The sequence below is a fragment of the Lethenteron reissneri genome, chromosome 51 (assembly GCF_015708825.2).
Source record: "Lethenteron reissneri isolate LAM-NWPU_2019-01 chromosome 51, ASM1570882v1, whole genome shotgun sequence".
NCBI lineage: Eukaryota > Metazoa > Chordata > Hyperoartia > Petromyzontiformes > Petromyzontidae > Lethenteron > Lethenteron reissneri.
This window is the reverse complement of record NC_083829.1, coordinates 5,949,480-5,972,174: the sequence shown is the minus strand read 5'-3', so window position 1 is coordinate 5,972,174 and position 22,695 is coordinate 5,949,480. Positions and strand designations below refer to the sequence as shown.

The window sequence follows — 22,695 nt, the reverse complement described above, 5'->3', positions numbered from 1 at the left end:
CGCCCCGCCTTCTCTCCACTCGCCCCGCCCCCTCTCCACTCGCCCCGCCCCCTCTCCACTCGCCCCGCCCCCTCTCCACTCGCCCCGCCCCCTCTCCACTCGCCCCGCCCCCTCTCGACTCGCCCCGCCCCCTCTCGCCTCGCCCCGCCCCCTCTCGACTCGCCCCGCCCCCTCTCGACTCGCCCCGCCTCGCCCCGCCTCGCCCCCTCTCCACTCGCCCCGCCCCCTCTCCACTCGCCCCGCCCCCTCTCGACTCGCCCCGCCCCCTCTCGCCTCGCCCCGCCCCCTCTCCACTCGCCCCGCCCCCTCTCGACTCGCCCCGCCCCCTCTCGCCCCGCCCCGCCCCCTCTCGACTCGCCCCGCCCCCTCTCGACTCGCCCCGCCCCCTCTCGACTCGCCCCGCCCCCTCTCGCCTCGCCCCGCCCCCTCTCCACTCGCCCCGCCCCCTCTCCACTCGCCCCGCCCCCTCTAGACTCGCCCCACCTCCTCTCCACTCGCCCCGCCCCCTCTCGACTCGCCCCGCCCCCTCTCCACTCGCCCCGCCCCCACTCCACTCGCCCCGCCCCTCTCGCCCCGCCCCCTCTCCACTCGCCCCGCCCCCACTCCACTCGCCCCGCCCCCTCTCGACTCGCCCCGCCCCTCTCGCCCCGCCCCCTCTCGACTCGCCCCGCCCCCTCTTCAGATTCCCCAGCGCGGATGCGCGCCACCGCCGGCGCTACGCAGCGTGCCTCCCATTGGCTCTGCCGCGGTCACGTGGGGGCGAGGTAGGAGGCGGAGCCTCCTCATTGGCCAACCCGCTGTGTTGATTGACAGGTGGCGGTTTATCCAAACTGAGGATTCTAATGCGAGGGCTCGCCCCACCCCCCCATCGCGTTGTAAACAAACACGCGGTACCAAGCGCAGCCCCTGCAAGTGCAGACGCATTGACACTGCCGGCGGAACGGGACTGACTTCCTCCACCACTAGAGGCCGCTAGCTCTTGAGAGTTCCACCCTCCCCACCCCCAGTCCCCAGCCCCCACCCCCCCTCACCATTCTCTCGACGACTAACTTGGTCTACTCTTCCACGCTGGGTCACTTGATCTTCTTTGGAAGAGGTGGGCCTATATGTCCACACTTTAGCCCAACGACGACAACAACAACAGCCGCCGCCGTTCGCCACTAAGTGGCGGCGATTGTCACCACGGCGCTTGTGCCAGGCTAGGTGCACGTTGAAGGCGTCACGTGACGTGTGGAAGGCTCGCTGCTGCCAGGTGCCATGGGTTGACTGACTGAGATGACTACTGGAAAAAGATGCACCATCTGTGCGCCCCGCTGTGCCAATTCGCTGCGTTTTAGTCGCCCGGCGTTCGGCTCGTTGTTGTGAGCGTCGCTCCTCTGCCCTTCGTTGTTGGGCACCACAGTGGCTAGGAGATGTTAACTACCTCGCCTGGTGTACAGGATGTCGTGGGTTCAATCCCGACCCTGACGCTTGCTGCTGTATATTTAGAGTTTGCGTGTCTCTCACTCTCATCATCATCACTGTGGCCAGGAGATGTTAACTACTTCGCATGGTATTTTTCGCGCATGGGGGCCTCAAAAAAAACAAAGGAGTGATTTGTGACCCACATTCACTACTGTACAACGGTGTTTGGTTTAAAGGAAGAAACCAAAAATGAATTCTTGGAAAATGTGAGATGGGAATTTTTTTTTTTACAAATAGAACCAAACCCCCCCACCCCCACACAAAAGACAAAGATCGCCCAGAAAGCCTTAACAGGCTGTCGGGGCAAGTGCTGTTATTTGCGAGCCACACGCGGAGAGGGTGGCCAGCAACCACGCCCGGCCGCCTTTGTCTCCCTACTGACGATGTTTACACACAGCACCGGGTACTGTACGCATTTGAGGCTGAGTCGGCCTAGGGGATGCCCAGGACCGGTTCAGATAATCGTCACCGGTGTTGACCGTGAGTGGGAATCGAATTCGGGTCGCCAGGTTCACACGCGCCTATGAAGGCCGGCACGGCACACGAGGGGGTGGGTGACCAACACCACGCCCGGCCGCCTTTGTCTCCCCAGTGGCGATGTTTACACACCGCACCGGGTGCTCGTTTGGGGCTGAGTTGACCTACAAAGACAAAGATTCCCCGTGTAGCCTTAACAGACTGTTAGGGCAAGTGCTGTGAGCGAGCAGCACCTATGAAGGCCGGCACTGCACACGAGGGGAGTGGGTGGCTAACACCACGCCCGGCCGCCTTTGTCTCCCCAGTGGCGATGTTTACTACACACCGCACCATACACACGCACACACGTGCAACGTGTGCAGCTCACCAGAGTATCCACAGACACGTCGCAAACCGGAGCGACTCCGTTCAAACGCGTTCCGAATCGAGTCGGAAGATGCGTCGTAAATCGATCCGCGAGGCATTGTATAGACGTCATAAACGCGGACCGATTGTAAATATGACCGTCGTAAAACGAAGACCGCCTGTAATAAATTTTGATTTAAAGCTTTCGTGACTGCAGGGATTCATCTTCTTAGTTCTTTCGGTAAAGTCACGTAGAAGGGAAGTAATAAAATAATACAAATAAAACATAATACAATTATTCTCACGACGTTTCGGCCACAACGCAAGCAGCCGTCCTCAGGTGAAAACCAGGTCCGTCGAGGCGACAGAGTCTGAGGACGGCTGCTTGCGTTGTGGCCGAAACGTCGTGAGAATAATTTTATTATGTTTTATTTTTATTATTTTATTACTTCCCTTCTACGTGACTTTACCGAAAGAACCAACAAGATGAACCGCCTGTAATACTTTAGATAAATTTGACCCCCTATGACCCCCCCCCCACCCCATACCACCGCACATCCTTGGGGTCAGAATGAGGGTCAGCGTTCTAACTCCCTAGAGGTCAGAATTCTGTGTGAGGGGGGGGAGGGGGGGTCACAGTGGCAATGCGTTCACCGTGAGCGGGGTATGGAAATGGCATCGAGTGACCACCAGCAGCAGCTACAGCAGCAGCACGAGCAGCAGCAGCAGCTACAGCACCAGCAGCAGGAGCTACAGCTACAGCAGCAGCTACAGTACCAGCAGCAGCACCAGCAGCTACATTACCAGCAGCAGCAGCTACAGCAGCAGCTACAGCAGCAGCAGCAGGAGCTACAGCACCAGCAGCTACAGCACCAGCAGCTACAGCACCAGCAGCAGCAGCTACAGCAGCAGGAGCTACAGCAGCTACAGCACCAGCAGCAGGAGCTACAGCAGAAGCAGCAGGAGCTACAGCAGCAGCAGCAGCTGCAGCACCAGCAGCTACAGCACCAGCAGCTACAGCACCAGCAGCAGCTACAGCAGCAGCAGCTACAGCAGCAGCAGCTACAGCACCAGCAGCAGCTACAGCAGCAGCAGCAGCTCCAGCAGCAGCAGCTACTGCACCAGCTACAGCAGCTACAGCAGCAGCAGCAGCAGGAGCTACAGCACCAGCAGCAGCAGCTACAGCAGCAGCAGCTACTGCACCAGCTACAGCAGCTACAGCAGCAGCAGCTACAGCAGCTACTGCACCAGCAGCAGGAGCTACAGCACCAGCAGCAGGAGCTAGAGCACCAGCAGCAGCAGCTACAGCACCAGCAGCAGGAGCTACAGCACCAGCAGCTACAGCACCAGCAGCAGGAGCTACAGCACCAGCACCAGCAGCTACAGCACCAGCAGCACCAGCAGCAGGAGCTACAGCAGCAGCAGCAGCTACAGCACCAGCAGCAGGAGCTACAGCACCAGCAGCTACAGCACCAGCAGCTACAGCACTAGCAGCAGCTACAGCACCAGCACCAGCAGCAGGAGCTAGAGCACCAGCAGGAGCTACAGCACCAGCAGCTACAGCACCAGCAGCACCAGCTGTAGCGGCAGAGCCACGAAGAACGCCGACGTGGTGTGGCATCGCCCGACAGTTCCCGCGTCACGGGCTCTGGGGACCGGCGCAGAGGTCACCGGTGTGGACGCGCCGTGCGCAGGAGTTGAACTCGCCAACCGCTGCACTAACCATGCCCCACGCAACAACAACAACGACCGCCATTCGACACTCTAAGTGGCGGTGACGTCACCACGACGCTTGTGCCAGGCCATGTGCACGTTGAGGCCACGTGAAGCGTCGAACGCCCACTGGCAGGTCACGGGGCAGACCCAGGTGCCACAGGTCGACTGACTGAGATGAGTGGCTGATGCACCACCTGTGCCCACTACTGTGACAACTTGCTGTGCTTTATCCACCCGGCACTCCGCTCGTTGTTGTGTCGCTCCTTCGCCCCCCGTTGTTGTTGGGAGGGCGACTGCCTCCAACTGGCCAGTAGCAGCGTCCTTCATGAGCCTCCTCCACAGAGGCCGATCTTGACACCGCTGGTACCAGTCATCGGCAAGTCCACTCAGCTCCACATCCTCCTGTACCACATCACTCCATCTCTGCTCTAGTCCGTGCCGCGCCCGTTTAGCCCCCTCTATCTGGCCGAACAAAAGCTGTTTATGCATGCGGTGGCTGGGCATGCGGGCTACATGACCGAGCCAATGCAGCTTTGCCTGCTAGAGGAGCTCACCGATGGGACTTTGTCCAGATCTTTCAAGGATTTGTGAGCTCCTCACACAATCCAGCCTGGTTCAACCCAGGATGGATCGTAGGCAGGCCAGCCTAAATGTTTCTAACCGGCGAAAAGATGTTTCATTAGGGTGGTCCACGTTTTGCAAGCATAGAGAAGGGAGGGGATGACCGTGGCCGAGAAGACCTGAAGCTTCATGCGGAGCAAACCAGGTAGCTTCCAGGCGTTATGCAACCGATAAAAAAATAATGTCGCTTGACTGATTTGGAGTGAGACCAAACCGGAGCCGGTCATGAGCACACTGCCCAGGTATGGAAAACTCTCCACTCTCTTCACAACTGCCCCATCACCAATTGGGAGTTGTGGGGGTGGAGTGTCCGATGGTACAAAATACCCAGGCAGGTGCTTAGTTTTAGTGGGGCTGATGGTAAGGCCCCACCCCTTCGTGGCAATCTCCAGGTTCAGCGGCAGCACCTCCAACTCCTCCTCTGAGTGAGCAGCAATTACCAGATCGGCATACGTAACATGGTTGACCAATAGGGAGCCATCACTTGACTCCCATTGTATCTGTACCAGATAGAAATTCCTCTGGTACGGCCATCGAAGGCTTCACGAACCACGTGGTCGAAATAGATGTTAAATAATGTGGGAGCCAGAGGACATCCCTGTCGCACCCCAAGGTGAACAGGGAATGGCTCCAACTCCCGGCCACGTAGTTTTATCTGGGCCCGCTCACCATCATGAAGGTCCTTAATGATCTTGAGCAGAGGGTCAGGGACTCCGAAAGTACGAAGAACAACCCAGAGCCCAGGCCTACTGATGGTATCATAGGCCTTGACCAGGTCAATAAAGCAGAGATGTAGGTCTTGTTGGAATTCCATACACCTCTGCTGTAGCAGACAGGACATAAATATGGTATCCATGATGTGTGGATGCACCGATGCCGGAACAGCGTGTTGATAATTACAAGCCCATGGGCTGCACAAAAATCTAGGCAGCCTTCTATCCGTTATATTGAACTGATCTGGCCCATGCCTTCCAATCACTCCAGACCAGGTGCCAGCATCATGACCAACTCGGGCATTAAAGTCGCCCAACAAGACGACTCTATCCCAAGGGGCCACTTTAGCTAGCACCTGTGACAGGTCATAGAAGGCATCTGACTCATCGGCCTTGCCTGCATCCCTCCACGGATGTTCGTCTTCGGTGGGGGCATAAGTAACCACGACAACCACTCCTCGCCTCTGGTTGATGGGAAGGCGAGCCCAAAGTAGCCTGGGGCTTACAGCTTCCCACACCTCACCACCACGCTCCCACGCCCCCTTCGTTATTTTGTTCAGAAGAAGAGCCACAAGTCTCCGTCATCAGGTGGCTGTGACGGTCCCACCTGATGACGGAGACTTGTGTTGCCTCCGAAACGTCGTGATTTTTATTGTTTTATTTTTATTAATTTAATTTTTACCTACATGGTGACTTGACCGAAAGAACTAAGAGTATGAATCCTTGCAGTTACGAAAGCTTCAAATCTAGATTCGTGAAACTCCCAAACCCTGCTCGGGCCACGTGCGAGGTGGGGCCAGGCGATGGGCGGTACAGCAAATAGGACCGGAGCTACCGAGTGTTACGTGACACCTCCAAGCCCGTACACGGCAGCGCTGCCTTTTCTCAGGATTCCTCCTCCCGCACGGAGACAAACTCCACGTCACTGCGCAAGTCACCGGCGAAGAAACGTAGGGACGCCGTCCCGAACAGCACACGGAACAAACCCAACAACACAATCGGAGAGCAAAGTACACTCTTTTATAGTTATATAATTAGATATATATTCTTGAACACAATAACGGGCCAAACATCTCCAATGGACCAGGACCCCTCTTCCCTGAAACAGAGCCTCTGGTAGGCTCTCCCTGGGTGGCTAATCGACATCACCATCACATCACCACCATCACCACCATCACCACCATCACCATCATCATCACCGCGCACGACACCTGACGGCTCACTGCCCACAAAGTTTCAGGAACGATTTGACACAAATTCGGGGTCCCCAATCAATTCAATCAATAATCAATGCTGGATTTAGTTTAGCTCTACGGGACCCCGTTTTTTTTTTCATCATCCGTTTTTGACAATTGCTGTTGTTGTTAGAAATTTTGGTCGATCTCGTGCCTCTGGTGGGTGCAGGGGTCACACGAGGTCGGCTGAAAGCGCGAACCCTCATCGCCGCGTGCAGCCCAAACTGCCGTCTCCGCGATTGTTGTCGTCGTCGTCCGTCCGCGAGGAAGCGCTACGGAGTTCCGTCCGCTCGACTTGAGGCGATGAGCAAGCGACGCTCACGAGGCACCGCGGGCGACGAGATGTGAATTGCCTCGTCCGCTATAAAGGTCGTGGGGGGGGTTCGGTGCCGATCCCGACACCTGCTGTAATATTTGGTCGAGTGCATTTTGTCTCCTGGTCCTCCACATCTACCAACGCGCCTTTGGAGTATGCGGCTGCTCTAAATTTCTACGCGATAAGCCACTTGTCGTTGAGCTATCATTCGTGGCCAGGTCGCTTGTGAAAATGAGCTGCATAGAGCTCCGTGTGCCTTACCTGGTCAAATAAAGTTCCGTTCATTCTCTCACCGACTGGCCAGAACGGGCCACATTTCCCATGACACAGTTCACGTTACACACATCTTACAAACTCCCCCCCCACCCCCACCCCCCATTAGGATTATCACCAGCGAGGCTAAATCATTCTGACTTAGCAGCCGCAGACGCAGCGAGAGGTATGACTGGATACGGTGCGTCGGGCACGGCAATATTCACCGGATCGCTGGTAGAACGTGAACCCGGGTCACCCGTTGCGAGAGGTATTGGTGGATGTGGTTGTGCCGGATTAAAACGAAGCCCCGTTTACAATACGTTTAAAAAATAAAGCGTAATGTACATCGACCAATCACGACTCTTCGCTTAACGCACGACTATTTTACACGCTACGGCGCGACCGGGGGGGGGGGGGAACGCCAGATTGTCTGCAAGGTTCGTGTCAAGGCCACGGGGTCGACGCGGGGAGCGAAGGGGCAAGAGCAATCATCGACGATCCAATGATTATAATCAGAGATGACGACCGTCGGCGGAACGGGGAGGGTGAACGTAGCGCGGTGACATTTAACTGCGGCACCCGGTCCAATTCCCCCCCCACCACCACCACCACTACCGCCACCACCGCCGCCTGCGTGCGAGCCAGAGGTCACAAACGGGTTTTGATTCCTTACCCGTACCCGGCCGCACCAGGGTCGCAAACGGGTACCCGTACCCGGCCCGGGTAGCCGGGTATCGGGTAGGGTACGGGTATCGGGTACCCGGTTGCGACCTCTGGTGCGTGCTGGCAACGCCACGGAGATTGCGGGAGGCTGGGAAGGTGTCGGCGTGGTTACGAACACACACAAACTCAGGGGTCACGGTGACTCGGTGTGGCTGTCGCAGCGCGGCCCAGCAGAGATTTGTACCCTGGATGTTTGTGTGCCACTAGGTGGACACAAGTGGCCGGGCGTGGCACTGGCCACTCACCCCCTCCCCCTCGTGCGCCGTGACGGGCTTCAGAGGCGCTCGCCAACAGCACTTGCCCCAACAGTCCGTTAAAGGCTACACGGGGGATCTTTGTCATTTGCGTGCGTCTTGAGTGTGTGCGCCTGTCAACGCTATAGAGGTGGTCGTCAACATCACCTGCTGTGTGAGAGTGTGAACGAGGGAGTGTGTGTTTGTGTGCGAGTGTGCGCGCAAGTATGTACGGCATGTATGCGTGAGGAACCACGTGTGTGTGTCCAAGTGTGTGTGTATGTCCAAGTGTGTGTGTCCAAGTGTGTGTGTATGTCCAAGTGTGTGTGTCCAAGTGTGTGTGTGTGTGTCCAAGTGTGTGTGTGTCCAAGTGTGTGTGTGTGTGTATCCAAGTGTGTGTGTGTGTCCAAGTGTGTGTGTGTATGTCCAAGTGTGTGTGTGTCCAAGTGTGTGTGTGTGTCCAAGTGTGTGTGTGTGTGTGTCCAAGTGTGTGTGTGTCCAAGTGTGTGTGTGTCCAAGTGTGTGTGTGTCCAAGTGTGTGTGTGTGTCCAAGTGTGTGTGTGTGTCCAAGTGTGTGTGTGTGTCCAAGTGTGTGTGTGTGTCCAAGTGTGTGTGTGTGTCCACGTGTGTGTGTGTGTCCAAGTGTGTGTGTGTGTGTCCAAGTGTGTGTGTGTGTCCAAGTGTGTGTGTGTGTCCAAGTGTGTGTGTGTGTCCAAGTGTGTGTGTGTGTGTCCAAGTGTGTGTGTGTCCACGTGTGTGTGTGTGTGTGTCCAAGTGTGTGTGTGTGTATCCAAGTGTGTGTGTGTATCCAAGTGTGTGTGTGTGTCCAAGTGTGTGTGTGTGTGTCCACGTGTGTGTGTGTCCAAGTGTGTGTGTGTGTGTGTCCAAGTGTGTGTGTGTGTCCAAGTGTGTGTGTGTGTCCACGTGTGTGTGTGTCCAAGTGTGTGTGTGTGTGTCCAAGTGTGTGTGTGTGTGTGTCCAAGTGTGTGTGTGTCCAAGTGTGTGTGTGTGTGTGTATCCAAGTGTGTGTGTATCCAAGTGTGTGTGTGTGTCCAAGTGTGTGTGTGTGTGTGTCCAAGTGTGTGTGTGTGTCCAAGTGTGTGTGTGTGTCCAAGTGTGTGTGTGTCCAAGTGTGTGTGTGTGTCCACGTGTGTGTGTGTCCAAGTGTGTGTGTGTGTGTCCAAGTGTGTGTGTGTGTCCAAGTGTGTGTGTGTGTGTCCAAGTGTGTGTGTGTGTCCACGTGTGTGTGTGTCCAAGTGTGTGTGTGTCCACGTGTGTGTGTGTGTGTGTCCAAGTGTGTGTGTGTGTCCACGTGTGTGTGTCCAAGTGTGTGTGTGTCCAAGTGTGTGTCCAAGTGTGTGTGTGTGTCCAAGTGTGTGTGTGTCCACGTGTGTGTGTGTCCACGTGTGTGTGTGTGTGTCCAAGTGTGTGTGTGTGTCCAAGTGTGTGTCCAAGTGTGTGTGTGTCCAAGTGTGTGTGTGTCCACGTGTGTGTGTGTCCACGTGTGTGTGTGTCCAAGTGTGTGTGTGTGTGTGTATCCAAGTGTGTTTGTGTATCCAAGTGTGTGTGTGTGTCCAAGTGTGTGTGTGTGTGTCCACGTGTGTGTGTGTCCAAGTGTGTGTGTGTGTGTGGCCAAGTGTGTGTGTGTGTCCAAGTGTGTGTGTGTGTCCACGTGTGTGTGTGTCCAAGTGTGTGTGTGTGTGTCCAAGTGTGTGTGTGTGTGTGTCCAAGTGTGTGTGTGTGTCCACGTGTGTGTGTGTCCAAGTGTGTGTGTGTGTGTCCAAGTGTGTGTGTGTGTGTGTGTATCCAAGTGTGTGTGTGTATCCAAGTGTGTGTGTGTGTCCAAGTGTGTGTGTGTGTCCAAGTGTGTGTGTGTCCAAGTGTGTGTGTGTGTCCAAGTGTGTGTGTGTGTCCAAGTGTGTGTGTGTCCAAGTGTGTGTGTGTGTCCACGTGTGTGTGTGTCCAAGTGTGTGTGTCCACGTGTGTGTGTGTGTGTGTCCAAGTGTGTGTGTGTGTCCACGTGTGTGTGTGTCCAAGTGTGTGTGTGTGTGTGTCCAAGTGTGTGTGTGTGTCCAAGTGTGTGTGTGTGTCCAAGTGTGTGTGTGTCCAAGTGTGTGTGTCGAGCGGTAGTGTCGTTAGCGGGCTGCGATACGAACCCGTCCACCCGAGTTCGATTCCCGCTCGTGACCAATAAGTGGCAAATATGCGAACTGGTCCGTCCTGTGTGTCCCCTAGGTCGACTCAGTCTTAAACGAGAAACCGGTACCGCGTGTAAATATCAGCGGCCGGGCGTAGTGTTGGAAACCCACCCCGTCGTGTGCCGTGCCGGCCTTCGCAGAGGCTACTTGCGAACAGCACTTGGCCCAACTGGCTGCCAAGGCTATACGGGGGACCTTTGTCTTTTGCAAGCGTGCGAGAGAGAGAGCGAGTCGTGGTTCAAAGTTCCGAACAAACATGGCACATAATGGCATCTACAGATGCCTCTCCCAAACGGGGCTGTATTAAACTCCTGCGCAATAGCACTTCACCCCCGCAGCACAAAATAGACCGCTCCGGCCACCACTCTTCAGCCTTGGGTCATTCCATTGTCATTTCACAAATGGGGGGGGGGGGGGGGGTGGGAGGAGGAGGGGGGGGTCCAAGTGTCACACAGCAGCACGAACACTTTGGAACATTCCATTTCACGCAATGGGGGGTGTGTGACTGACGGTTAACAATTTGAAAAATATCAGCATTTATAAAAAAAAAACGGAGCGGAATAACAAATCGTTACGCCGAGGATTGAGGATTGCGATCAGGTCCGTGCGTCCCGTTTCGGGGCGCGCCATTAATGTCGTCTTCGTCGGGAGGGGGGGGGGGTGTTTTTCACGGCACGTTGTTGCCCCCCCCCCCTCTCACTGCCCCCCCACAAACCACGTGGGGGTGGCGGAGGGGGGGGGGGGCGGCAGTTGGTGGCGCCGACGCGTCAGTGTGACACGGGCGACGCTCCATGTGCCGTGATCGAGGGCGCAAACTCCTCGCCGCCGCCACCGCCAACGTAAAACCCCTCTTCCGTGAAGGTCAAGGCCTTCGTCTCCTCCCCCTCCTCCCCTCCTCCTCCCCTCCTCCTCCTCCTGCTCCATCATCATCTCGTGGCCGCCGCCACCGCATCTTCCCGCTGCCTCCGTCGCCATGGCGACCGGCGGAGGGGCCCCATCCACGCCGTTGCCGCCGCCGCCGCCGTCGTCGTCATCGTCATCGTGGGGTTCCTCTTTCACCCGCGCCGAGTGCCTGGAGAAAAAGCCAAAAATATAAATAAATAAAATGTTGTCAAGCGGAAGAAGCGCCCCGATGCAGGCGCCGTGGATCTCCCCGCAACGCCTCCCGGACAAGCGTCGGTCCTCGGCAACGGCCGCGTCTCGGTGGTGGTGTTGGTGCATTAACTGATGCCAGATGAATAAAGAATGCAGAACAGCACTGCTTCAATCTCGCCTTGAAGCTTTCGTGACTGCAGGAATTCACATTGTTTGGGTCTTTCGGTAAAGTCACGTCGAAAAGTTCAAAGAAAATAACCAAAAAAAAGCGAAAAGCTACGACGTTTCGATCGCGACGCAAGCGCTCTTCCCAACGACGAGCGCTAGCGTTGCGATCGAAGCGTCGTCACTTTTTGTTATTTTCTTTTGAGCCGACCTACGGGACTTTACCGAAAGACCCCAAAGAATCACGGACGCAACGGCCGTCCCGGCGAAGACCACAACACCACAACACTCTCGGCGCCGGTCTTTTTTGTCGTTTCGTTATCGGAGTTTTCGGGCAGCGCCTTCGATCGGTCAATCGTGGCCGGATTTTTCCACGGGGTGGGGGGGGGGGGAAATTCCCAATAGCGGCGCAACTTCACCATGAAGTGTAGTTCACATCGGACCCATCTTTGCGAGGGCAATCGTTGACCCCCCCCTCCCTGCTAGAGGGTGGACGGAAGGACGGAAAGACGGAGAGAGCCAACGGATGGACAGACGGACAAAGCCAATGGCAACATTTTTAACAGAATTACAGAATCACTACTGAGCCAAGAATGTGTGTTTTTGTGTAACGCGTGTGACGTCACTCCACATGCCGCACCCCCCGTCATTAATATTCATGAGCGGGTGGATTTTTAGTCACGCAGGCCGAGCAGAAATATAATTTTTTTCGCAAAATTCGCTTTAAGTTTCACGTTTCTTTATTGAAAGTGAATCTAATAAATAATTATACGCAGCAACAAAGTGGATTGGGTGTCTTTATTTATTCCTTCAGCACTTGAGACAAAAGGTAGGTCTAATGTATGCTTCTACATTATGGTAAAATAGACATTAATCGGTGATTTTCCAGATATTGTATCGAATTCCAAATTTATTTCAATCCCAGCGACCGAAAGCAGAAGAGAATCTAGTATCAGAGCAGTGAATTTGAACAAATTGAAGGTCAGTTATATAGAGTGCAAGCGACATGAAGTGAGGTTTTTATGACGTAATTTTGCGCAAGAATCACTGCCATTAATACAGAGCTACAGTGAAATGCAGTGAAGTGTTTGATGACATACTTTTGTGCAAGATTCACTGGCATAAAATTTACACAAGATACAATTATACTGGTAGGAACCTCCTGGTTACACCAGCCCACAGGGGATTATTGTGTCCATCCGTCGTGCAGGGAGGGGCTGGGTGGGGAGGGGAGGGTGGGGAGGGTGGGGCTGGGTGGGGGGTGGGAGGGGTGGGGAGGGGCTGGGTGGGGAGGGTGGGGGTGGGTGGGGGGTGGGAGGGGTGGAGCTGGGTGGGGAGGGGCTGGTCACCCCGTGGTGCCCTTATAAAACTCAACGTTTAACCTACTCACGCCGGCTTGTGCCCGCCCTCACAGTCGGGCATATTTGCGGAATACACCACGCCGCCGTTGACCCTGGCCATTGACCGAGCAACCCAACGTTCCTACCAGCTCCCTCCGCAGGACAATGTGTTTCTATGCTCAATTCTTTCATCAATATTACCAGCTTCCGTCCTAGGACGGGCAAACAAGCCCATGGAAGTATAAAAGCAGAAGGTCTTACTCATTATTACTGGAGCAGTGGCACAGTGGTTAGCGCGCTGGTGCTATGAACCCGGCAACTACATTTCAATTCGCCATTGGAACCTCGTTTGCCAGTAAAAAATATGATAATTGGTTTTTTTACCCTTCTATCTGGCAACAAAACTGACACCTTTTTTACAAGGAGTCATGTTTGCATAGACCACAATACCTGCAGTCATAATGCAAACAAAAAACATAACTCTGATAATGTGCACTGTCCTTGAAGTTGATTGGTCCACACCCGAGACAGCTTTCCTTAGAGCCTAGTCTCACATGGTGTTGGACCAGATGACGCCAAAAGGCGCACAACTCAAAGACAATGCACCATCAGAGTATGAGAGCTCGGGGTAAGCATTTACACCATTGGAACCTCACCAATCAACTTCAAGGACAGTGCATATATTATCAGAGTTATACTTTTGTTTGCATTATGGCTGCAGGTATTGTGTTCTATGCAAACATGACTCCTTGTAAAAAAGGTGTCAGTTTTGTTGCCAGATAAAAGGGTAAAAAAACAATTATCATACATTTCAATTCTCGGCCAGAGCTAACACCAGCGGCGAGTGACATTCGAACCGGTTCTGGGCTGGGTCTCTCTCTCCCCCTCCTTCACCTCATCCGCAGTGACCACGGCGGCGAGATGTTCACTGCCTCGCCCGGCACGCAGGAGGCCATGAGTTCGATGCAGACCCCGACGCCTGTACATTTGGAGTTTGCACGTCTCTCTCCCCATGGGGCGCACGTGCACTGTTCAAATGGTGCTCCGCTTTTCCCCCTCCCCATTTAGGATCACCATGGCTGCTATAAATGCCCACGTGATGGTGATTAGCCACTTCGTGGAGCGATCATTTGTGGTCAGGTCGCTTCTGAAAAATATCTGTACAGCTCAGTGGGCCTCGCATGTTTATGATTCCAAGAACACAGGATGAGATGTTACTATCCTTTGTGCAAGCACTTCCAAGAGTTCATGAACTTGAGCCTGGTGAAATTTGGGGAGCGCATCGTCAGTAGTGTACCTTTGGTTCCCAGGGTGTTTCGGCCTTTCACACTATACACTATACACCCTCCCCAAAGGCGGCCAGCGACAGGGTGATCAATCCTACGCTTGCGTCCCATTCCCAATTAGTCATAGGAGTTGCCTTGTTGTTGAAATAAATGTTAATCGCTTAGTTTTAGACCAGCTCCATCACTCCACACCTACATTCGACGTTTAAAAAAAAATTCAACCAGGCAAGTGGCCGGGAGGTGGTTCAGAGGTCAGAGACGCTGATCCAGCACCGCTAAGATCCCGAGCTCTCATCCCGACCACCGCCTGTGTGATTCAACAGAGTTTAATGCCATTAGAGCAAAAATTCCGGCGATTAAAAACATCGGTTGGACCGTCACGCAGCGAAAAGCCCACCTGGGTGGCAGGGCGAGAGTAGGAAGTGCTGCCCTCTACCGTGCGTGGACAAGCGGTCACTCGAAGGGACCTCAATGGTAGTTCTCCGATACCTGCTGTATATTTGGAGTTTGCATGTTTTCATCGTGGCGGTGTGGATTTTTCTCCGGGGCCTCTGGTTTTTCCCTCCACGTTCAGAATCAGCATGCGCTCAGAGAAATTGGCTGCTATGAATTTGCACGCAATCAGCCACTTCGCTGATCTATCACTTGTGGCCAAATCGCTTCGGAAAAAGAGCTGTTATAGCTCAGTGGGCCTTACCTGGTAACATGAAGATACAGTGGTACCTCGGTACACGTCGTTAATTCGTTCCAGAACGTAGGACTTATACCGAAAATGACGTAGACCAAACGAATGTTTCCCATAAGAATTAAAGGGAAAGGAAATAATCCGTTCCAGAGGAAAATAAATGATATTTTATACGGCATATTATACACTAATGGGGTTGTATAAACTAATTTAGACACTAATTACTAAGATGCATACAGAAGCCACGTGACCTCGCTGCTGCCAGCTGCGCTGGTCACGTGGTGTGCCTCAACCCTCGACCCGGGGCTCCACCCTCCATGGGGGCAGCCCCCCCACGCCCCCCGCCCCTCCCCCCCACGCCACCCCGCCCCCCGTCCCCCTCCCCTCTCCCCCACGCCACCCCTCCCGTCTCGCTTTGTTTCAGTCGTGAACGGGGCATACGCGGGTACTGCACGCGGTGACTCATCCCGACCCACACAAGTTCTAGCAAACGCGTCGTATCCCAAGACATTTTTTTCTCGAAAAAACACGACGTAGACCAAATTCGACTTATTCCAAAGCGGTCGTATACCGTGGCTCCACTGTAGTTTAGTTTTTATAACACGGAGATTGCACCGCTCTGTGACTGCTCCCCCCCTCCCCGGCAGGGGCTCTTCATCTCGTGACGACGCGACGCCGATAACAGTAACAAGCGGCATCAAGTTGGTCGGAAGAAATCAACAGCAACAACACAAGCAGCAATTCTACTCGTGCGAGATGACACCGCCGGCGACATCGTGACATCTCCAAAGCAGGACACGGTGCGAAAGCGCCGCCCCGCTACGTGTGTTATGTTAAACTTCTTTCACACCGTACGTAGCCAACCGTGCGAATCGGTTGCCTACGCTACCCACAGGCCACCCGATTGAATCTCGGCAGCAGTTCCGGGGCGTCCGCTTCCCGCGGGGCGTCGCTTACGCGAGGTGCTGCGCGACCGCCTGCTCGCCGTGCCTCTCCCAGCTCCCGCTCGCATCTCCGTGCCGGCGCTGGAAACTCTGCAGGTACTGTCGCTGCTGATGATGATGATGCTGCTGCTGCTGTTGCTGATGATGCTGATGATGATGGTGATTCTGCCGGCGCATGGGCATGTCCGGGAAGGGCTCGCAGAGTCGTCCGTCGGGGGACGAGTCGGTGTCGTAGTCGTGGGGTGAGCGGTTGGGGCTGGTGTGAGCGTCGCCCATCGAGTACGCGTCTCCCTCGCCTGCGCACAAAGACAAAGGTCCCCCCTGTAGCCTTGACAGACTTGTGGGACAAGTGCTGTTAGCGTAGCGGCACCCACGAAGGCCGGCACGGCACACGAGGATGTGGGTGGCCAGCACCACGCCTTAGTGGCGATGTTTACACATTGACATGTGCGTGGCGACATGTGTGCGTGGTGACACGTGTGCGTGGTGGCGTGTGTGGTAACACACGTGTGCGTGGGGGGTGATACCCACTCGACCGTGATAATGAATTGGCGGCGAACGGCACCCCCATGTGCCCTGTGCGTAGACCCATCCCCTATACACAGGGCCCACAGACCAACATAGGCACCATGGATTTATTAAGTCATTATCTTCTTGGTTCTTTCGGTAAAGTCACGTAGAAGGGAAGTAATAAAATAATAAAAATAAAGCATAATTAAAGTAATTCTCACGACGTTTCGGCCACAACGCAAGCAGCCGTCCTCAGGTGAAGAATGAAACACCACCAAGCTTGGAGCGTATATTTAAGCTGGGTTGGAGGGGTGGAAGAAGAGCGCCTTGACAAAAGAATATACGCTCCAAGCTTGGTGGGGTTTCATTCTTCACCTGAGGATGGCTGCTTGCGTTGTGGCCGAAACGTCGTGAGAATTACTTTATCATGTTTTATTTTTATTATTTCATTACTTCCCTTCTACGTGACTTTACCGAAAGAACCAAGAAGATGAATCCCTGCAGTCACGAAAGCTTTAAATCGAAATTTAAGTCATTATCACCGCAGTGGTGGTGGTGGCTACGCTGATGCTGCTGCTGCTGCTGCTACTGCACGTGGAACACACAGATGTTGTTGTGGAACTCCCTACGACCCGTGCGTGGGTGTCGAGGAGGTGCAGTAGTAACCCCGGGTGGCCAAAAGGCGATACAGCGAGTGTGGACTCCTCGCCATCTGTTTCCGTCTGTACGGGGATAGAGCGTTGCACCATCGCACAAGGCGTGGGTTTCCTCCCCACGTGAATAATTATAAACACACGACCCATCACTAATTGGCTGAAACACGTCTTGAAGTAAAATCCCAACGTGGCAGCAGCAGCAGCAGCGGTGGCAGGACCCCCCTGAAAAGAAAGTCATGGGACTCATTGACGCGCTCTGCTGGCGAAGTAAAATCATGATAAAATAATTTGGGAAGGGAAGGTCATACCCTCGTAGACGTGGTGTCCCGCCAGAGAGCCTCCCATGCCGGTCAGCAGCTGGTCACCAATGTCCATCACTCCGTACGACTGTAGGGGGAACAGGCGGCGGGCACGGTGACTCTGGGGTCGGCGTCTAGCAACCAACACTCGACCAGCGTGGTGAAGTATGGTCAAACAACAACCCCTTCAAAATACGTCTGGCATGATGTGATGGAGGCCTTCATCCAGCAGTGGATAAACAATATCTGTGGACCGGGCGGATTGATCGCGCGAGGCTGCGATGGACACTCACCGACATGCCGTTGTAATCGGCGCTGTAATGATGGCCCGACTTTGAGCTCTTCATCACCACGCTCCTGACGGAAGAAACAAGGTGGCGAAGAGACGAGGTGTCAACAACTGGAGGTGTCAACAACGGGGGGGTGTCAACAACGGGGGGGTGTCAACAACAACGGGGGGGTGTATGCGAGGCTCGTAATGGCCGTGTCGGGGATGCCGAGTGTGCACCGCTGGGGGTTCTGGGTTCGAGTCCGGCTTGTGGTCGCCCCATCGATCGCAGCGCGTAGCGATGGGCTCAGTGCATGTTGTCCGTGGCAACCGTTCCGTTCTCATGTGTGAGAGTGCGCGTGCGAGCATGCCTACGTGCGGTCGACTCAGCCTCAAATGAGTACCTGGTGCGGTGTGTAGCTAAACATCGCCGCTAGGGAGACAAAGGCGGCCGGGCGTGGTGCTGGCCACCCATCCCCCTCGAGTGCCGTGCCGGCCTTCATAGGTGCTCGCTAACAGCACTTGCCCCAACAGTCTGTTACAGGCTACACGGGGGAGCTTCAACTTTGTGTGTGTAACTATGCGGGCAGCGGTGTTGTAGCGGTGAGCGCTACGCTGCGCTACGAACCCGGCGGCACGAGTTTGATTCCCGCTCACGGCCACCAACACCCAGTGGCGATTATCTGAAACGGTCCTGGGCCTCCCCTAGGTCGACTCATCCCGAAATGAGTAACCCGGTGCAGTGTGTAGTAACCATCGCCACCGGGGGGGGGCGGGCGTGGCAGCGTTGGCCATCCACCCTTCGTGTGCCGCAGCGCCGGTCTCCTTCACAGGCGACGCCACTCGCAACCTGCCCCCCACAGTCTGTTGAAGGCTACACGGAGTGAGGGGGGGGTGGAGGGGATCGCTGCGCTAGTTGTTTGCGAGCCGCGGGAGTCACCCGGCGAGCTTGGGTGGACGCCGCTTCTGGAACTCGCCCTCGTCCACCGTCCACACGGCGCCCTTCACGTTCTCCACGCGCACAAAGCACTTGTGCAGGCTCAGGTTGTGCCGCACGGCATTCTGGGACAACACACGCGCGAGCACGCACAGCTTAGGCATCGGGGTTCAACGGAAGGGTTAGTGGTAGGGTCAGGGTCCCGTTTAGAGGTAGGGTTAGGGTGAGGGGTAGGGTCAGGGTCATGGTTAGTGGTAGGGTCAGGGTTCGTTAGGGGTAGGGTCAGGGTGAGGGGTAGGGTCAGGGTCAGGGTTAGGGTCAGGGTTAGAGGTAGGGTCAGGGTTAGGGGTAGGGTCAGGGTGAGGGGTAGAGTCAGGAGTAGGGGTCTGAGTAGAGTCATTGAGTCAGGGTGAGGGGTAGAGTCATTGAGTCAGGGAGAGGGGTAGAGTCAGGGAGAGGGGCAAAGTCATTGAGTCAGGGTGAGGGGCAGAGTCATTGAGTCAGGGTGAGGGGTAGAGTCATTGAGTCAGGGTGAGGGGTAGAGTCAGGGTGAGGGGCAGAGTCATTGAGTCAGGGTGAGGGGCAGAGTCATTGAGTCAGGGTGAGGGGTAGAGTCAGGGAGAGGGGCAGAGTCATTGAGTCAGGGTGAGGGGCAGAGTCATTGAGTCAGGGTGAGGGGTAGAGTCATTGAGTCAGGGTGAGGGGTAGAGTCATTGAGTCAGGGTGAGGGGCAGAGTCATTGAGTCAGGGTGAGGGGTAGAGTCAGGGTGAGGGGCAGAGTCATTGAGTCAGGGTGAGGGGCAGAGTCATTGAGTCAGGGTGAGGGGCAGAGTCATTGAGTCAGGGTGAGGGGTAGAGTCATTGAGTCAGGGTGAGGGGTAGAGTCAGGGAGAGGGGCAGAGTCATTGAGTCAGGGTGAGGGGCAGAGTCATTGAGTCAGGGTGAGGGGCAGAGTCATTGAGTCAGGGTGAGGGGTAGAGTCAGGGAGAGGGGCAGAGTCATTGAGTCAGGGTGAGGGGCAGAGTCATTGAGTCAGGGTGAGGGGTAGAGTCATTGAGTCAGGGTGAGGGGTAGAGTCATTGAGTCAGGGTGAGGGGCAGAGTCATTGAGTCAGGGTGAGGGGTAGAGTCAGGGTGAGGGGCAGAGTCATTGAGTCAGGGAGAGGGGTAGAGTCAGGGTGAGGGGTAGAGTCATTGAGTCAGGGAGAGGGGTAGAGTCAGGGAGAGGGGCAGAGTCATTGAGTCAGGGTGAGGGGTAGAGTCATTGAGTCAGGGTGAGGGGTAGAGTCATTGAGTCAGGGTGAGGGGTAGAGTCAGGGAGAGGGGCAGAGTCATTGAGTCAGGGTGAGGGGTAGAGTCAGGGAGAGGGGCAGAGTCATTGAGTCAGGGTGAGCGGTAGAGTCATTGAGTCAGGGTGAGGGGCAGAGTCATTGAGTCAGGGTGAGGGGTAGAGTCATTGAGTCAGGGTGAGGGGTAGAGTCAGGGTGAGGGGTAGAGTCATTGAGTCAGGGAGAGGGGTAGAGTCAGGGTGAGGGGTAGAGTCATTGAGTCAGGGAGAGGGGTAGAGTCAGGGAGAGGGGCAGAGTCATTGAGTCAGGGTGAGGGGCAGAGTCATTGAGTCAGGGTGAGGGGTAGAGTCATTGAGTCAGGGTGAGGGGTAGAGTCAGGGAGAGGGGCAGAGTCATTGAGTCAGGGTGAGGGGTAGAGTCAGGGAGAGGGGCAGAGTCATTGAGTCAGGGTAAGCGGTAGAGTCATTGAGTCAGGGTGAGGGGTAGAGTCATTGAGTCAGGGTGAGCGGTAGAGTCATTGAGTCAGGGTGAGGGGTAGAGTCATTGAGTCAGGGTGAGGGGTAGAGTCATTGAGTCAGGGTGAGCGGCAGAGTCATTGAGTCAGGGTGAGGGGTAGAGTCAGGGAGAGGGGCAGAGTCATTGAGTCAGGGTGAGCGGTAGAGTCATTGAGTCAGGGTGAGGGGCAGAGTCATTGAGTCAGGGTGAGGGGTAGAGTCATTGAGTCAGGGTGAGGGGTAGAGTCATTGAGTCAGGTTGAGGGGCTGAGTCATTGAGTCAGGGTGAGGGGTAGAGTCAGGGTGAGCGGTAGAGTCATTGAGTCAGGGTGAGGGGTAGAGTCATTGAGTCAGGGTGAGGGGCAGAGTCATTGAGTCAGGGTGAGGGGTAGAGTCAGGGAGAGGGGTAGAGTCATTGAGTCAGGGTGAGGGGCAGAGTCATTGAGTCAGGGTGAGGGGTAGAGTCATTGAGTCAGGGTGAGGGGTAGAGTCATTGAGTCAGGGTGAGGGGTAGAGTCATTGAGTCAGGGTGAGGGGTAGAGTCATTGAGTCAGGGTGAGGGGTAGAGTCATTGAGTCAGGGTGAGGGGCAGAGTCATTGAGTCAGGGTGAGGGGTAGAGTCATTGAGTCAGGGTGAGGGGCAGAGTCATTGAGTCAGGGTGAGGGGTAGAGTCAATGAGTCAGGGTGAGGGGTAGGGTCAGGGTGAGGGGTAGGGTCAATGAGTCAGGGTGAGGGGTAGAGGTAGGGGTAGAGTCAGGGGTAGAGGTAGGGGTGAGTCAGGGTGAGGGGTGAGGGGTAGGGTCAATGAGTCAGGGTGAGGCTGTCGCGTCGAAGTCGTCGATGCTCAGGCTTGGTGCCCCCTCACCACCGTCCACGTGGTGGCGTGGTTTCTCAAGCTCACAGCTGCACTGGCGGGTTCAGTGCTCAGGGTTCATGCTTAGGGCTTTCTGGTTCACCGCTTGGGTTTATGGTTAGGGGATTGTGGTTCAAGGTTTCCGGTTTATGGTTGGGGGGGGTTCATGGTTCAGAGTTTTAGATTACGGACAGGGGTTTGGAATTACAGTTAGGGGTCAATGTTTAGGGGTCGATGGTTAGGGGCCGATGGTTAGGGGTCAATGGTTAGGGGTCAAGGGTTAGGGGTCAATGGTTAGGGGTCAGTGGTTAGGGGTCAATGGTTAGGGGTCACTGGTTAGGGGCCGATGGTTAGGGGCTGATGGTTAGGGGTCAGTGGTTAGGGGTCAATGGTTGGGGGTCAGTGGTTAGTGGTCAATGGTTAGGGGTCAATGATTAGGGGTCAATGGTTAGGGGTCAATGGTTAGGGGTCAATGGTTAGGAGTCAATGGTTAGGGGGTCAGTGGTTAGGGGCCGATGGTTAGGGGTCAATGATTAGGGGGTCAGTGGTTCGGGGTCGATGGTTAGGGGTCAGTGGTTAGGGGTCGATGGTTAGGGGCCCATAGTTAAGGGTCGATGATTAGGGGTCGATGGTTAGGGGCCGATGGTTATTGGATTATTGGTGCCGGGTTTGAGAGAAGCCTCTGACCTTCCACGTGGCGGCGTTCTTCCTGAAGTAGGCGAAGCTCTGAGTGAACCACGTGTAGATCTCGTTCAGAGTCAGCTGCTTGTCCGGGGCCTCCACGATGGCCTGAGGGTCCGCCGCCGTCACCAACACAGCCATCAACACCGTCACCAACACCATCACCAACACCGCCATCAACACCACCATCAACACCAACACCGCCACCAACACCGTCACCAACACCGCCATCAACACCGTCACCAACACCGCCATCAACACCGTCACCAACACCGCCATCAACACCACCATCAACACCAACACCGCCACCAACACCGTCACCAACACGGCCATCAACATCGTCACCAACACCGTTACCAACACCGTCACCAACACCGCCATCAACACCGTCACCAACACCGCCATCAACACCGCCATCACCAACACGGCCATCAACACCGTCACCAACACCGTCACCAACACCGCCATCAACACCGTCACCAACACCGCCACCAACACCGCCATCAACACCGTCACCAACACCGCCATCAACACCGTCACCAACACCGTCACCAACACCGCCATCAACACCACCATCAACACCACCACCATCAACACCGTCACCAACACCGCCATCAACACCGTTACCAACAAGGCCATCAACACCGTTACCAACAAGGCCATCAACACCGTCACCAACACCGTCACCAACACCGTCACCAACACCACCATCAACACCGTCACCAACACCACCACCAACACCACCACCACCATCAACACCGTCACCAACACGGCCATCAACACCGATAACACGAGTGGGCTATCACGCCATCGAGCGAGCGAGCGGAACTACGTCGAGTGAGGCGTAATAAGCGGGTCTTTGCTCAGCCTGCGCACGCATCTCATGTGTTGTGCTTG

The 22,695-nt window shown here is 55.4% G+C and overlaps 1 protein-coding gene across 1 annotated transcript in view; it reads right to left on the bottom strand.

The window, feature by feature from the left end:
• Window positions 1-11,199: 11,199 nt before the first annotated feature.
• The window catches only part of LOC133355428 (forkhead box protein P1-like), a gene marked incomplete at its 3' end in the record, with an annotated part of 48,920 nt that continues 37,424 nt past the window's right edge, over window positions 11,200-22,695 (bottom strand). The window contains exons 12-17 of the mRNA XM_061572724.1: window positions 21,805-21,906; window positions 18,485-18,606; window positions 17,570-17,633; window positions 17,286-17,364; window positions 15,825-16,107; window positions 11,200-11,368 (exon numbers count right to left, since the gene is read on the bottom strand). Of these exons, the coding sequence (XP_061428708.1) occupies window positions 11,200-11,368; window positions 15,825-16,107; window positions 17,286-17,364; window positions 17,570-17,633; window positions 18,485-18,606; window positions 21,805-21,906 (819 nt within the window). The remainder of the gene's footprint in view (window positions 11,369-15,824; window positions 16,108-17,285; window positions 17,365-17,569; window positions 17,634-18,484; window positions 18,607-21,804; window positions 21,907-22,695) is intronic.